At 49.9% G+C, this 16,871-nt stretch overlaps 1 protein-coding gene across 12 annotated transcripts in view; it reads right to left on the reverse strand.

Moving 5' to 3' along the window:
- Nucleotides 1-295: 295 nt before the first annotated feature.
- Nucleotides 296-16,871, reverse strand: part of ACACB (acetyl-CoA carboxylase beta) — a 110,631-nt gene continuing 94,055 nt past the window's right edge. For all 12 annotated transcript variants that reach the window (XM_081037464.1, XM_081037461.1, XM_081037468.1 and 9 more), the window contains 13 exons: nucleotides 15,856-15,976; nucleotides 13,824-13,934; nucleotides 12,818-12,961; nucleotides 11,283-11,403; nucleotides 9,660-9,756; nucleotides 8,026-8,122; nucleotides 7,385-7,520; nucleotides 6,138-6,315; nucleotides 4,789-4,901; nucleotides 3,749-3,903; nucleotides 2,964-3,134; nucleotides 2,720-2,856; nucleotides 296-1,980 (listed from right to left, as the gene is read on the reverse strand). In XM_081037464.1, the coding sequence (XP_080893590.1) occupies nucleotides 1,854-1,980; nucleotides 2,720-2,856; nucleotides 2,964-3,134; nucleotides 3,749-3,903; nucleotides 4,789-4,901; nucleotides 6,138-6,315; nucleotides 7,385-7,520; nucleotides 8,026-8,122; nucleotides 9,660-9,756; nucleotides 11,283-11,403; nucleotides 12,818-12,961; nucleotides 13,824-13,934; nucleotides 15,856-15,976 (1,708 nt within the window). In that variant the 3' untranslated portion in view covers nucleotides 296-1,853. The remainder of the gene's footprint in view (nucleotides 1,981-2,719; nucleotides 2,857-2,963; nucleotides 3,135-3,748; nucleotides 3,904-4,788; nucleotides 4,902-6,137; nucleotides 6,316-7,384; nucleotides 7,521-8,025; nucleotides 8,123-9,659; nucleotides 9,757-11,282; nucleotides 11,404-12,817; nucleotides 12,962-13,823; nucleotides 13,935-15,855; nucleotides 15,977-16,871) is intronic.

Genomic DNA, 16,871 nt, shown 5'->3' on the forward strand with positions numbered 1-16,871 from the left:
AGTCCCCCGAAGGAAGCAAGTTGGCCTCAGCAGGGAGGGAACTTTTAGTCGGTGGCCAAGGGGTTGAACGCAGCCTCGGCTGCCAGCAGCTTGTGTCCATGTCTGCCATCAGGCTGAAAAGACTAAACAGTCCTCCTGCAGCCTTTGGGATACAACTGCAGTCCGAGCTCGGTCCTCCTGAGCCGGGGACTTGCTGCAGACCTCAGGTCTGGCAGGCGGACGGTGAGCTCTGGGGCATCGCCCAGGGAGGTGGCCTGTCTTTCCTGATCCGCAGAATGAGTCAAGGCCAAAGGGCTTCCTTTAAAAAATAATTTATTCCACACATCCCGGCAGGTTCCTCCACCCACCATTCCTGGATAGCAGCTAGTCTTCAACTGGACTTTCCCTCCAGAACCAAGGGGGCCTCCCACACCGGGGAAACGTCTTGGGTTCCCAAAGCAGCATGGACTCCCCCGCTCCCCCGCTGGCCTTGGGACGGGACAAGGAATAATTCCTCTTGCTCCCACCCCGCCCTGCCCCCACACCACATTCACAAGCCAGGGCTGTCATTGGCTGATGGACAGACTATTTTTTTTCCGACTTCCTCAAGCATCTGGCTTATGGGGGCTTCCCCGGGCAACCTTGATGGCCTCCACAATGGCCAGGCGGAACGCTGGGCGTCCTCAGACAAACTGCCCATCACCACAGTGGGGGGTGGCCGACTCCCCCCCATCGCTGGCACCCAGGGACCGACGAACAAGGCCAGGATGGCAGGTCCTGACGCTGTGCAGCCTTCAGAGCTGGGTGCTGGTGTGCGTGTCAAAGGCCTCCCTGAGCAAATCAGTGTGGTCCTTGTGGTCTGTCCTTGGAAACCGACAGCTCTACCCCTCGGGGCCATATCCCACCATGGACATCAAGGCAACAGGTGAGAAACCGGTGGTGACTTGTAAGCCCTCCAAGGGGCAGCAGTAGTCACAGTGGTAACGCTCGGCAGCAGGTTGTGCTGTGAGTTTGGGGAGGACTTTCTCTCCTGCTCTGTTTCTCAACAGGGCAGGAGGGTGCGTGCCAGGGAGGGTGGCCAGTCTGGCAGTCGGGGAGGGGCTAGACTTTCTTGTCCTCGGAGGGACGAGGCAGGCAGAGCGCTGTGACACGCAGAAGAGATCTCCCAATGCCCTGGAACTGATGGCCAGGTAATTCTGCTCGTTTTGCTTTCCCTCTCTCAAAAAGAGAATCTTTGCTGATGAGTGCTTAGCATGGCCTGCCAAGGGGACATTCCTAGTGACTCACTAGGGGTCATCTGGGGAACAAAATACCATTTTATGCCCCTATAAAAAAAAATCATTTGTGCTCCTTCCTGGATGACTTGATAATCTCCAGATAGCATCATTACAAAAATGGGTTTGTTTTCCTTGTCTTGTCTCTATATTTCTTTTCTTGGCCTCTTTCTTCTGCTGACACATAGAAGACACTTACTATAAGAGCTGGTCTCAGAGTAAAAAAATAAAAGGTTGCATGATCTGATATAAAACGAGCCTAAAATGACACCTGGATCCTGGATGGTAGGCCCTGAAAGGAAAAGGAAACTGGGGCGTTTGGGTTCAATTCAATTCAGGGAGGCAGCAAAAACGTCTGAAGAAATAAAACAAAACAAACTTTCCGACAATGGAGAGGTGGCTGTCTGCCTGGAAGGGGGCACGCCTGAGCCGTTCATTGAGACAGGAGTGAGGTGGGAGCCAGCAGTCCTGCGGAAATGCTCAGGAATTTTTTTTTTTTTTTTGGAAAGCAAACCCCTAAGGTCCTGGCGAGGGCCTGCAGTCAGCAGGTCAGTGCGGTCTCGCTTGCCCGTGGTCCTGCAAGTGGCCGGTGGGCAGGGTTCAGGTGGAGGCCTGGCTGTCCATGGTGGACAGGAGCTGAGTGACTTGGGCCCGCTCAGCTGGGCTGATGTGCTGGCTCATGTACATTATGCAGTCCAGGGCCACCTCCGGGTTTTCCTGGACCAGGCTGCAGGGAACAGGAGAGAAGGGCTGGGGTCACTGCTGCCATGGAGTTCAGTGGACCTGAGGGTGGCCCCAAGAGTCCGTGTGCAGGGCCATGTCACGTTCCTGGGTGGGCGACAACCTGGAACTCCTGAATGTCTTCCTGCCACGGTCACCAAGGGGGTGACGGTGCCATGGGGCAGGGGAGAACACGGCCGGGAGATGAGAGCCCCTCAAGGAGCAACAGTGGACCCTACTGTCACTAGCTTGTGACCTGAGACACGACACTTCCCCTAAACTTCAGCTTCATGCCTCAAAGGGGGTCCCACGTGATCTCCCTTCCTCCCAGGGGACCCCATAGGAATGGAGGGAGCAAATCCTCCAGGAAGACTGATACCAAATGGGAGCCAGAAGCCTAAGGCCTATTAGTTCAGAATATGGGTTCTCTAAGCAAACAGGCCCTAGCTGTGACCTTGAACAAGTCACCCTGTGTATTCCAACAAGGATCATGAATTGAAATCATTGCACGCCCTCCACATAGCTTCCTCAGGGCTTCGTACCGGGAGACTGGGTATGGGGGAGTTTGGGCCTCTTTTCGGGGGGCGAGGCCCAGCACTGGGCTGTGCACCTCAGCCCAGGACCCTGCCACCGGGGGTGGTGGATTCGAGTGGCCACTCTAGGGTCAGGTGGCTGGAGGCGCTTCCTGTCTCCAGCACTCGCTGACGAGTCCAAGGGATGGGCAGGCAGGTGGGGCGGCCACTTACCCTCGGATGGTCTTGAGGACAGAGTCCCGCTTCAGGTACTTGATATTCTCGTGGATGGGAGAGCGCAGGCCGTCCCCCACCTGCCAGTGCTGCTCCAGCCACTGCACCACCATCTGGTTGTTGTCCCACAGGTAGGCCTGGGGAGGAGACACAGGCTGCCTCAGAGAGGGACCCGCTGCCGGGTACACCCCCCTCAGCCCCTCAAGGCACCCACCCACCGGCCCCGTCTCTGGCCCAGGCCCACCTTGACGGCCCCCTCCGACTCCACGAACCAGCGGCGCAGCATGGACTGGATGTGCACGTGGCTCAGCTCACTGCTGACCTGCATGATCTCCTGTTTGACCTGGGCCTCCAGCAGGAGGCGGCGCAGGCGCCAGTACAGGAAGGTGCGTGACGTCTTCCACTCCAGGATGTCCTGCGGACAAGGCCCGGGCCTGAGTCTCCAGAAAGAGCGGGAGGAGAGGCAGGACACTGCCTGGGGCTAAGCCCTGCGATCATTCCCATTTTACAGGCCCGGAAGTTAAGGCCTGGCAAGGTGCAGGCACCTGCTGGGGCAGTGGCAGAGCCAGGACTAGACTGGCTTCCCAGAGGCATGGAGGGCTCAGGCCCCCTGGAAAGGAGCACAGGACACAGGGGTAGTAGGTGACTGTGCGATGTCCTCTTGGGGGCAGGGCAATAGGGCGGGGGTTGGGATGGTCAGTAGTGGGTGAACGCAGGTCAGGAACAGCGGTTCCCAAATCTAGCCCAGCGGTTGGAGACACATACAGAGGTCAGATGGGTGGTTCCCCAAACCTTGCTGCCTCTGGGAATTTCTTGGGGATTTGAAAAACAATACTGATGCCTGGCTCACACCCCAGCTATTCTGATTTCACCGGTCTGAAGAGCCACTGGGGCACGGGGATTTTTTTTTTGAAAGCACCTCCGGTGATTGTAACATGGAACACTCGAACCCCAATCTCTTCCATTTGTTGGAAACCAGGTGACTTTGGAATGGGCCATTGGCAGCCAGCCGAGGCCGCAGGCTCTTACAGAAATGACGCCCTTCTCCAGCATCCTGCCGGGGGTGTCGTGGAGGTCGGCGAACTGCACCGCCACCTGGTGGTAGATGGGCAGCAGCAGGTCCTCGCGGGCCTTCAGCCGCCCCTCCAGGTCCTTGCGGTCCTGGTCCGAGAGCTCGGACGTTCCTGTGACAAAGGCACAAACCAGGGTTTGCAGGACTGGCCTGGCCCCAGGAGAGCTCTGGGTTTCAACTCTGACTCAAGCTGGGCACCAGGCCTCAGAAATAGACGCACAATGCCAGACGGCATTCCACAAGCCTCTTGACATCTGCCCTTTATCAGACCCACTGTGAGTGTCGGATACCATCCGTTACTATTTTTAGCATATATTGTGAAAGGTAAGAAGGGAATATTAAAAACAACTGTATGACAATTAGGCCACTTTGATGAAACAGATAAATTCCTTAAAACACACAAACTACCAAAGCTCCCCCAAGAGGAAACAGATTACCTGACTTTTCCTACTAGAGATTTAAAGGTATAATGATAATTCCAACTCAGCAAATAGAAGGGAACACTTCCCAACTCATTCTATGAGGTCAGAATCACTGTGCTACCGAACCAAAGAAATTAAATACACGCGTACACACGCACAGTAATAAATCTGATGAACAGCGCAGTTATAAAGACTGCCACCTAATATGCACTTTTAAAGAGAATTCTAAGGCTACAAGTGAAACAAAGCCATCACTCAAACGAAATGATAAAATACTTCATGTCTGATTGGAAATTCTAAAGGGACACTATCAAAATTCTGATGTTCGTCACTGGCTCAAAATATTTCAAGGTATATTTTGTGCGTGATGAAAAAAAATTCACAAAGGCACTGTGTGCGTTTTGGAATGTTAAAAGGGTTGATTTGTTATATGTGAACATTTAAAATATCTCAGTTTTTACAGCTCTGTTTTGCTATGTCTTCACTTTATTTTTAACATACTAGAAACCTCCAATAATGGAGTGGACTGGGCCTCTCCTGACCTTTGAGGGCTGATGCATTTTGGACCCTCTCACCTAGCTGTTCCACAAGCTTCTTGTAAGTTGGATCGATCCTTCTCATGGCCTTTACCAGATCTTTCTTTCGGAACTTAATTTCCACTGTTCCCTCCGGCTCCAGAACACCCCCCCTGAAAAAAAGAAACAGCAGGAGTGGGAGTGCATGAGGGGTTCCTCAGTAAGTGACAGACAGCCAAGAGACACAGCAGTGGAGGCAAGATAACCAGGAAATCTGGGTGTCAGTTAGCTAATTCACTGACTCACTGTGTGACCTTGGGCAAGTCACTTCCCCTCTCTGGTCATCTGCGTTTCTACCCATCCAATGAAGGACTGAGCCAATTTTAAAAAATAAATTCTACCCTCCCATTTCCAACCCTCTCACTCACCCCTCAGCCTCCCTCTGCCCCCTTTCCTCTGATCGCTTGGGACAACTGAGGAATACTTGATGTAGCTCTGAGCTTCCCGGTGGCCAGAATGAAAAGTTAATGGTGACCCTATCTGAGGCTGCTCATGTCCTGAGGCTTCCTGGAGGGCTGAACTCACCAGCCCCACGAGGGTCTAGGTACGCTGAAGGCAGGACAGGTTTGGCTCATCTGCACCACTAGTACAATGCCTGGCATAATGCCTGGTCTACAGTATGCGCTCAGTAAATATCCAGTGAATTAATAAATGAATAAGGGAGTGGACAGAGGAATAGGGTGTCCATATTTGGGGGAGAATTACTCCTAAGGCCTTTATGTACTGCACAGCACGTAACACAGTCTTCACTTGGAAAGTACTCAAACACCATTTTGCAAGTATTATTGTCATCATCCTTTCTGTAAAAGTTCTTGGGATGAATTCTACCTAAAAAAAAAGTACCAAGGTTTCTCTCCCCAAAGAACTGGTATCCTCTCCTAGGAGCATTCATTTGGTTATCTGTTTGGCCAGTATTTCCCAACCACCCACTAGGAGTCAGGCCCTGGGTTATAAAAATGGATAAATATAGCTCCTTCAGAAACTCATAGCTTTGGGAGAGACTCAGAGTCTAGTGTGAACTAGATGACTGGGCCTATTTCCCTTTTCATCATGGCTGCCAGAAAGCTCAGGTGCTTTTAGTATCTCTTAATTTGACTGCAAACTGCCTTGGGAAGTGGGTATTATGAAAGAACAGACAATTCTTCCACCACCTCCATGCTTCAGATACTAGCTCTACTGAGAAAATCCAATTGGATACCAGATGCTAGTTTCAGACTGGTGAAACTTAAGGCTCTCCATCTTTCACAAACTCTGAACACCCCCATGACCCCCAGCCAAAAGTGAGGGGGCCTCAGGACTGGCAGTGAGAACAGGAAAAGGCTAAGCCAGGTTAAGGGTGACACACCCACCTGCTCTCTTTGTCCGCGTACATTTCTATGCACAGGGGGTTGATGGTGGAATCCACGACCACCCAGGAGCCTCCCCGGAGCTCAGCGTAGGGCGGGATATAGATGAGGACAGGCTGTTTGTACTGCTTGAGGCCGTCCACGATGTAGGCTCCAAACTTCAGCACCTGGTCATACATGTCTGAAAAGCAAAGCAACGGCCCGGTGAGGTGACGTCAGGCCACAGCACTCACCCACATGCAAAGCCCACAGCCTCCGTTGTTCTGGGGGTCCTGGGAGAGCATGTTCAGCTGGGAGGCTTCATGGCGCCCTAGAAAGACAACTCGGATGAGAGTCAGGAGTCGGCCTGGCACAGATGGCTCTACCATCTGTTTTTCCAAGAGGCAGCGAAATGTCCGTGTAACCTTGGACAAGTCACTAACCCTGCCTGGACCTCAATGTCCCCATCTGAAAAAGGGATGCATAGAGAGCAACTGATCTCCGATTCCTTCCAGCTCTGACTCTGCCCCCTGCCCTGTCCTATTTCTAGCACACAAAATCACACAGTCCCTTCCCTCTTGCCCAGAGAGAGTAGGCCCTTATTTTCCACCAGGACAGTGCAGGTCTAGACACCCTACATGGAAACAATAATGTAATAATAGAATCAACCATAACCACACCGAAAGCTAGTGCCCCACGCCAGAGATCGACTTATCAAATCCTTTCACTGGCCCTCTGAAACTGGCCTTATTCTTATCCCCTTCACAGGAGGGACACTGAGGCCCCAAGGGGTCACAGAGCTAGCAAGGATTCACAGCAGGTCTGCCCATCTCCCAGGCCGTCTCTTTCCTCAACACCCCACTGAGAGCCACTGTATCTCAAAACATGCTTAGGGGTTTAAAAAGCACCCCCATGACGGTCAGGTCACTGAAGCTCATGGCAGCCTTCTGAGGAAGGAAGGGCAGACACACCTTCTCATCTTACCCAAGCAGGGGGCTGACTACCCAGGATACTTGGCAGGTTGTGGAGCCACCCTTCCCTGCCCTGCCACTCACGATGTGACCTCCAACAAGTCACAATGGGAACCCTCATTACTCATCTGTGAAATGGGCTGACGTTACCTGAACTGCTCCCGTCCTCAGTGTTGTGTGGGGGTAATGGCTAAGATGACAATGGGTCTGCACACAGAAAAACAGCATCACCACCCCAATTGGGCTGTCCTGGGTGCTGACCCTGTGGCTTCAGGGCACCCACCAGAGAGGCCACCTTACCCTTCATGCCACCGGAGAAACCCCTCCAGTTGGCAAAGATCATCAGGGGCAACTTCTCTCGGTTGAAATCCTTGATGACCTGGGCCGTCTTGTAGGCTGAGTCTGGGAACCACACCTGGCCCGCTTGCTGGGTTATCTGGAACACAGAGCCAGCTGGATGAGAGGGTGAGCTCAGGACATGGGGCAACCTGACTGGTGTTGGCACCAACACCAGAGCCAGGGCTCACAGGGAGGGCCCAACATTGGTCTCTAAGGGCCCCACTAGACGGTCACACTGCAGCCCAGAAAAGTTCCTGTTGCCCCATTTATAGACTGAGGGGTGCCCAGGTCGTCGAGGCTATACTGAGTTGGGTCTTAGGAAGCGCTCTCTGGCATCTGAGCTCCTTCTAGTACATGGCATGGCTCAACCTAGAAACAGCAACAGGGATGGGGGCGAGAGGTGGGATGGTTCCTAGAGACCTTGTGTCATCCTCTGAGGAAGGAAGAAGATGGAGTGGAACATTGCATCCTGAAGAGAGTGCCGGAGAAACAGGCACCAAGTCCCCCCAAGGCCAGGACTCCCCTGAGTGTGAGCGATCCCAGGACCCACTGCTGTCGCTGAGCCGGCTGAAACAGCAGCCCCAGCTCCCTGGCCCCCTCACCTTGGCCTCGGAATCCAGGTTGGCAGGGTCCGCAGGCACCACCACCTCCACTGTCCGCGTCTCCACGGCAATCACTCCGACAGGGATTCCCCCCAGCCTGCAAGGCAGAGCACAGGTGAGCTGGGTGCTGGGTGGCACCGCCAGGTAGATTCAGTGGCAGATGAGTCCACCCTGCCCCCGATGACATTCTACAGGTGTCTGGAGTGGGCACTAACGGTCAGGATGAGGGCATGCAGAGGAGGACACGCTGTTGTCCCTCTGGCAGGGTATTTTACTGGAGGGCAGAGCAGCAGCCCCAAGCAGTATGTGCCTTACAAGTTGGCAGGCTGGGAAGATCCTACTGGTGCCCTTATTGGGCCACAGCCATGATCGAGGGGGAGGGTCTGAAGCATCACTGCCCACTAGAATTTTCCGTGATGACCACGTTCTCCACCTGTGCTGTCCAGTACAGTAGCCCCGAACTACATGTGGCTACGGAGCACGTGACATGTGGCAAGTACAACCGAGGAACTGATATGTGGTCCTCTTTCATTTTAATTCATTTAAATTTGAATCGTCACATGAGGTCAGCATCTACAACATTAGATAGAGCAGGTCTACACACCAAGTTGCATCTAGAAAGGACTGAGGAGCTTCAGCGCAGGTGACGCCAAGACATCAGTAACTGTCACGGACGGCTACCGGCCACCCCGTGCCATGTGCATTACTGGATTCCGCTCATCTAACGACCCTACGTGGCAGGTGGGGACAGAGCAGTCTTCAAATAAAGGAGGGGCTTCCACATAGAAGGAGGAGATTTCATCTCAGATTTTTTTTGTTCTGTTTTAATTGTTTTTAAAATAAAATGCTTATGGATTAGCAACTAAGTGCCAATACAAGGCTTAGTATTTTAATACTTACATTTTGCCCGGGGGGTAAATAACAATGATAACGACAGCCACAGCAATTGCGACCACTGACAGAGCATTTATATTTTACGTGCTTTACGTGTCACTTCTAATCATTGCAACCACCCTCTGGGGGTAGAATTATCATCCCCATTTTACAGATGAGGATATGAAGGCCCAGGGAGAGTAAGTAACAAGAGTGGGGGCATGACCTCAGGTCTGAGTCCAGAACCCAGACTTGTAGCAAGTACACTGTGCCAGGAATCTGAGTGGTAAATTATGAGGGTGCTGCTTTGGGATCCAGATAAGGAGGAACTTTGGGGCCACTAGAGCTGCCCAAAAAGATGATGGCTATACCGCTGAGGAGTGAGCTGCTCGGCTCTGAAAGCATTCAAGCAGCTAAGCCTTCCACCAGCTATGGGATACCACAGAAGTCCAGCCTGTGACCCTCCTGAAGTGGAATTCAGACTCCTTTGAGTGTCTGTAGTTTGCTGGTGAGAGCACCAGGGCCGGCTTCTGATTCCCAAAGGGGCCCAAGGCTCCCATGGCTAAACCGCCCTGTCCCAGGGGTAGATACTAGGGGTAAGGGTCCCTGCCCCCAGACAAATTTAGACTTTATGAAGAAGTTCATCATCCAGAAAACCATCCCCCCAAATTCCTCTTTCTGAAAATCCTGGGGCCAGGAAGAAAGTGTCCCATTGTCCAGTGAGGCCTGGTGGGTGGAGCCTGCCCCGCCCTCATGGTTACCTTGCTCGTCCCGTCACCACCGTCTGGGCCCAGGGCTCCAGGATTTCCCTGAAACTGCCCTGGTCGAAGAATCCACTCTGCCAGGATCCCTTCAGAGCTGTGGGAAGACGGCAGAAGCCCAGGCTGAGGGGCCAGGTTGATGAGGGCCCCTACGGTCCACCTGCTGAGGCAGACCTCCTCACAGTCTAAGGATAGCCCGGCCTTCACCCGACAGCCTGACCTTCACCTGACTGCCCGACCTTCACCTGAAAGCCTAATTTTTTCCTGAAAAACTACACAGATCTCAACCCCCTGCCAAACAAACAAAAAATCCAGGGATGAAAAAATACACCAAGTAAGCAATTCAGTTCACATAGAATATCCAACCATATCAATTTCTGTCAATGTCAAACACAAGGAGATCCCAATGGCAGAGAGCTGATGGACACCTTCGGAGGGTGGGGTTTCAGGAAGGGACCCCCTGCTCCCCAAAACTCATCCCTGACCCCTGCCCTACTGGCTGCAGCTTAATAACCATTTAACTTCCCACTTAACAGGAAAGAAAATCTTCAACTTCCCAGAGAGAGACAGAATATGTGACAATGTCAGCTGTAGTCATCCCTGGAGAGGAAACGGTCCCTTAAATCCACACCACGGTGTACATGACTGCGGTTTGGACAAGAGCAGCCAGGCAGAGGTCTCAGGTTGCAGGTGTAGGAGGCTGGGCACCTAGGAACCAAGCTGCTCGCTCCCCTTCAGTGTCGGCCCAAGGACTGGACTGATGAGGTGGCGAAAACTGCCAGTAAGAAGCTGGACATTGTTTTAATCAAGATAAAGCCAGCCCCATGTTCCCAGGTGAGAAAGGCCAAGAGAAACGGAAGGGGGATGGGGAAGCAAGCCACGGGGCTTCTTTTGCTGGCAGAGGAAGCACACTCCCGACAGGCACCTCTCCTGCAACAAGATGAGCAGGCCGATTTCTAAAGGTGGCAGCATGTGAAATTCTAGACTCAGGATGATGGTAGCGCAGTAGCTCATCTTTCCTGTTCTGTTCTGGGTGCTCAGAATGTAATCATATACCTCTAGGGGACAAACTTGCTCCTTTGGGGGCAGGGGTGTGAGCGGGGGGGAGAGCGAGAAAGAGAGAGAGCGAGAGAGAGACTGTGCAAGGGCATGTATTAACACGTGAGTGTGTGCACGCGTGTGTGTGTGTGTGTATGTGTGTGTGTAAAAGGCTAAGTTGCCCGTCCTAGGTACATGCACACACAGTGAGCTCAGCTTCGCTGTGATGGTTTAACCAAATAGAGAAAGAAAAAGGAGTGAGGGAGGGAGAGAGGAACAGTTTTTGCGACTCTTCTGTGTCAGCCCTGGATTGTCCACCTATGTAACCACAACCTCCACTGCACTGTACTTCCACCCATCAGCTCCAGAGACTGGAGGCTGTTTCCGTCCCTTCTTGGTCAATTAGCTCAGGCAGAGCATAGGGTACAATCTCAGTCTCTCCGCTCCCTCTGCATGTGACCTCAGGTACCCCCCCACCGGGGGGATCTGACCAAACAGCAATGCTTCTACCTCAGTGCTCCTTCACCCCAGGCCCAGAAAAAGACATGTGAGACCTGGGTCTCAGGCAAACGCCTGCGGACTTACTTGGGTGAGGCCTTCCCGCAAGCATCCACCGGGGGTCATAGGGAGCTCTGGATGGCAGGAATTCAATTTCTCTGTCAATGGGGTCGGTGGGTGTGATGATAGGGACCATGCTGTGATTATCCTAGAAGAGAAAGTCAGGTGTCCAACACGGTCTCCTGGGCTTGTCAACAACGCCCCTGATCTACTCATCCGGCTTCTTGCCTCTGACTATGATTCTCCCTGGTTGTGCTGTGGAAGTCCACCCCCGACTAGCTCATCACTATGATTCTAAGTAGCATTTGGCGAGGGCCTACCAAGTGCTGGGCTGCAAACATCATTTCACTTAATCATCACCCTGGGGGAGGGGTCAATGTTATTCCCATTTCGCAGATGAGGCAACTGAGGCCGTTATCTCAAGGTCTCATTGACGCTGAGGAAGAAGCCAGGAATCAAATCCAAAGCTGGAGGATTCTCTGTAGTCCAATGTTACCTCATTTTTCCCTCCCATCTCCCACTCCCCTCTCCCCCTTGGTAAACATCAGCTTGCTCTCTATGAGTCTGTTTCTATTTTGTTTTGTTTTTCTAGATTCCATATATAAGTGAAATCATCCGGTACTTGTGTTTCTCTGTGTGACGTATTTCACTTAGCATAATACCCTCAGGGTCTATCCATATTGTCACAAATAGTAAGAATTCACTTTTTTTTTATGGCTGAGTAGTAAGTTTCCATTGTATATATGTACCACGTCTTCTTTATCCATTCATCTATTGATGGACACCTCGGCTGCTTCTGTATCTTGGCTATTACTAGTAAGTCTGCAATGAACATAAGGGTGTACATATCTTTTCAAATTAACGTTTTTGTTTCCTTCAGATAAATACCCAGGAGTGGAATTGCTGGATCATATGGCAATCTTATTTGTAATTCTTTGAAGAACCTCCACACTGTTCCATAGTGGCTGCGCCAATCTGCAATCCCACCAACAGTGCACAAGGGTTCCCTTTTCTCTGCATCCTCACCAACACCTGTCGTTTGTTGATTTATTAATGATGGCCATTCTGACAAGTGTGAGGTGACATCTCATTGTAGTTTTAATTTGCATTTCTCTGATGATTAGTGAGGTTGAAACATCTTTTCATGTCTGTTGGCCACCTGTAGGTCCTCTTCGGAGAAATATCTGTTCAGGTCCTCTGCCCATTTTTGAATTGGATTGTTTGGTTTTTTGGTGTTAAGTTGTGTAAGTTCCTTACATATTTTCGACATTAGGCCTTTATTGGATGTATCATTTGCTACAATGTTACCTCTTTTGAGAAGAGGCAATGCCACCCCTTCCTAAAGGATCAACAGACAGGATCCTATGATGGCATTAAAGACAAAAATCCAACAACAGCTAGTACAGGACTGAGTGTCACAGAGGGAAGGAGGGGGGGTAAAAATTAATTCACCCAGTCACATCTGCAGCACTCCCTGCCCCCCACAGCCCACACCACCCAGCAAATGAACTTGATAACAGTCTTCCAGGCTCTATGCTGAGCAGGAGCGGGGAATACTGCACCTTTGGCATATAGGACAGCCACTCCAGGATGGTATAAACGCCCTCGAAGTCGTCCGGCACAGTGATATGGGAGACACCATTGCAATGCATGATCTGTACGCCGCCCAGCTGGCTGTTAGATGTGTAAACCTCTCTGCCCAGGACCTACATGGACATGGCATAGTTAGCAAGTTCTGCCTGGCTAGGGGCCCTTCTACCTGTTTGGAAGTCACCTCCCTCGGTGGTCCTCAACCTTGGCTGTGCCTTAGAATCATCTGGGAGCTTTCAAACATCTGGATGCCCAGGCTACACCCAGACCAATTATATCTGAATCTTTGGCAGTTTTTTTTTTTTTTAATTTCCAGATAATTCCAACATGCAACCCAATTTGAGAATCAGTGACCCAGCTGATTACTTTGGTCATCTCAAAAGCAAAACTTGACCTCATGTTTCTGATTCAGGACGTCTGCGGGGCGGACTGGGGCGGGGGCCGAGAATCTGCATTTCTAACAAGTTCCCAGGCAATGCTGATGCTGTTGAGCGGCCCAGGGCCCGGACTTTGAGGCCTCAGGGGGATTTTGGCAGACATTAAATTATGGAGGCCTTACCGCAATGTGGAAAATGTTTTCATCCAATGAAAAAAGTAGACTACCAAACTGCCCATCCACTAGGAGTCACGTAAAGACAGAAGATGAGTGAGAAATACACCCAAATGATAGCAGGAGCACTCTTTTTGGTCTTTTTCCAATGTTCTGCAATGCGCCATGCCATTTTAATAATTTTTTTCATTTAATAACTTTTTAAAATTTAGTAATTAAAAAAGTTATAAATGTCAGTAATAGAGAATTCCACCAGAAGAGCCTAATATTTTTTTTGGAGGGAGGGGAGTTCCTAAGAGGCCCAGATAATTGCAAATTGGGAAAAGTTTTTATATCAGTAAGAATGAAACTGGTTTCATGTGGAGAAAAATCCCCCATCAGGGGACAACAGGAATGGTAAAATGACCCTGAGGCCTTCTCACGGTTACCTTGTTGAGAGCACCGGCTCCTGTCAAGATTATATGGGAGTTTTCCACCTGGATCACTCGCTGGCCCAGCCTCACCAAGTAGGCTCCGATCCCAAGGGCTCGGCAGGTCACCTGTGGAGACAGGATCCCTTGTGAATTCCCACGGGTGGTGTGCCCCGCCCCCCACAGCGGGGTCGCAGGGGACCGCCCAGGAACCCGCTGGACACAAATGGAAGCTACACAAATGGACAGTGTGGCCACTGGCCACCTGATTCGGGGCCAAACAGCAGAGGCAAAGCCTGTCCTTCAGGCTCGCCTGACGTTGGCTTCCGATCTAGGAAGAACATGGTTAAACAAGAAGAGTGTTCTAGACAGAAAGCAGACACGAAATGTTCTGGTTCTTCTTGAGCTGGGTCATTCACGAGCCATCGCGGCCTCTCACACACACCAAAGGACGGCTAGGAGTGCACATGAAACTGGTGACATTCACGTAAGGTCTGCACCGAGTTAAGAGTATTGTGTCAACATCCCTGTCATGGTTTTGATAAAGTACTTGGTTGTGAAAGTCACTGTCACGGGGGAAGCTGGGTGAGGGGTACATGGGACCTCGCTACACTCGCTTGTAACTTCCAATGAGTCTGAAACTTTCAAAACACACACACACACACACACACACACACACACACACACAGATGACTCTTAAAAAACACAGCCGTTACGGGTTCTGACCACCCTCCCCACTCAGTCAAAAATCCACATGTAACTTTTGACTCCCCCAAAACTTAACTGTTAACAGACTACTGTTCACCTGAAATCTATGTAACTTGACTAACAGCTGTCACCCCAATAAACTTTAATTTATAAAAAATTAAAAAAAAAATCCCACCCAGTTTCTAAAGTTGAGCTGCACCTGTGACCAGGCAGCCAAAACAAAAAGGGAAACCTAATCAATTACATCGTTTGCATTGTCCATGAAGAGAAAATATACCAATCCTCACGGAAAAGAAAAAAGACTACTGTTGACCTGAAGCCTTAACGATAACATAAATAATTAACACATATTTTACACGTTATATGTATCATATACTGTATTCTTACAATAAAGGAAGTAGAGAAAAGAAAAATGTTATTTAAAAGATCATAAGGAAAACACATTTATGATAGTTATTGAAAAAATCCACATATAAATGGACCCATGCAGTTCAAAATTGTGTTGTTCAAGGGATGATTATATATAAAGGTATATTTATTATGTACATATATAATATATATCCTTTGGAATATATTAAAATATGTACCTTTTTATACATTTCAAAATAAAAATATTTTTAAAATATGTAAAAATACATATTTTTACATACGTATTTCTTTATTTTGAAATATATACAAAATAAACATATATATGACATGAGGAAAACAGCATTTTTCACCTTGGAAACTAGAGATCCAACCCTTAATGTAAAAATAAGGCCTTGAATAACAGTTTACCATTATTACTACTACTAGTAGCAGATTACTATAACTACTACTACTAAAAACAGTATGTTGGGAAAGGTCAAGCGGGGAGACACTCATCCAATACCACTAAAAATCAGACAAAAGTTCATGTAAGTCCTCAACACCTTTTCAATAAAAGGCGAATGGACTCTGATTCAAGCAAACCAACTATTAGAAGATACTTGGGAGGTAACTGTTAAAACTGAATCCAAGCTGGCTTCTGAGGAGATTAAAGAATCGCCCTTGCTGCTGCTGGGTGCACAATAAGCGTATTGTGGTTCTGTAAATTGGGGGAGGGGAAGTCGCTATCTAGTAAAGATCCACACTGATATTTACAGACAGAAAGACAGGACAGGGCGTTTGCTTTCAAGCGTTGCAAATGAGGGGGCAGAGGGGTTGACACAGGAAAGGCTGCATGTTGATAACTATTGCAGCTGCACAGTGAACACATGGGGCTCCTTATCAAGTCTCTTTACTTTTGTGACTATTTTAAAGTTTCTATAATAAAAGTTGAGACATTCAAAAAAATAAATAAATAAAGCAAGAGGCAACTCACCAAGCTAATGGTGACGATCTCATCATAAGCCAGAGAGGACTCCCCAGCAATCATGCCTGAACCCCGCAGGTTCTCCACGCCCAGGCCGTCCTCCTTCCCAATTATGTCCGTGATGACATACCTTCAAGAACCAAACACAAGTTACAGACAGATCTGGTGCGGAAATCTGAGGCTGATGCATTTCCCAAGGACCTGAGGCAGGAGGGGCAAGCAAGGCCGTAAAGCAGCCAGAGGTGAAATGAAAGCAGAGGTCTAGAACCCTCACAATTAGCCCTCACGTTTCTAGAGGAGCAAGTTCAGCTTCAATAATTGTCATCCCCCCCAACCCACGATGTCTGCCTGCTTAGAGGCTGTCTTAATGGAATGCTACGCCCACCGTGCATTCCTCCGAAAGCAATCTAGAATAGCATCTGGTCTACAGAGAGACGAGGGTATACCTGGGAAGCTAGGTATTCACAATCCATCAATCAAGATTCCATGGCCACATAAGTGTAAGAGACACTGTACAGCCTACAGCCTAACCTGTTAGAGATTCCCAAGGTACTTTAATACATTAAAGGTTCTGAGAAGGCCTGCAGTAAAGATGCTTGTTAGGGACGTATCCTTTAACCCAGGGTTTCCTAAACCTACTTGACTATGGAAATTTTTCCTCCCTCCTACATATCCCCAACTAACATTCTGGAAAACTCAGCCTGGGAAATTCTGATTTAGTCAACCTTGCTAAGAGAAAACAACAACATTCCCTGGGAAAGACAGCCGGTAGCCTTGACGTTCTCACAGAGAAGCCCCCTGCCCTGCCCACACCTTGCCAAATCACAGCTCCATCAGCTTGGCTAGTTTGGTCATAAAAGGTGAGCCTGCAGCTCTGCGGATACCATGGGAATGCAATCTAATTCTCCCTGTGCGATGTGCTATTTTTGTGAGCGGCACGGCTCACGTTGGGATGACAAGGATGGGTTCATCCTAGAGAAAGCCCCAGGTATGGAAGTCATCAGTGCCCGGAAGCTCAGGGGTCC

This window comes from Rhinolophus hipposideros, assembly GCF_964194185.1.
Source record: "Rhinolophus hipposideros genome assembly, chromosome: 24".
NCBI lineage: Eukaryota > Metazoa > Chordata > Mammalia > Chiroptera > Rhinolophidae > Rhinolophus > Rhinolophus hipposideros.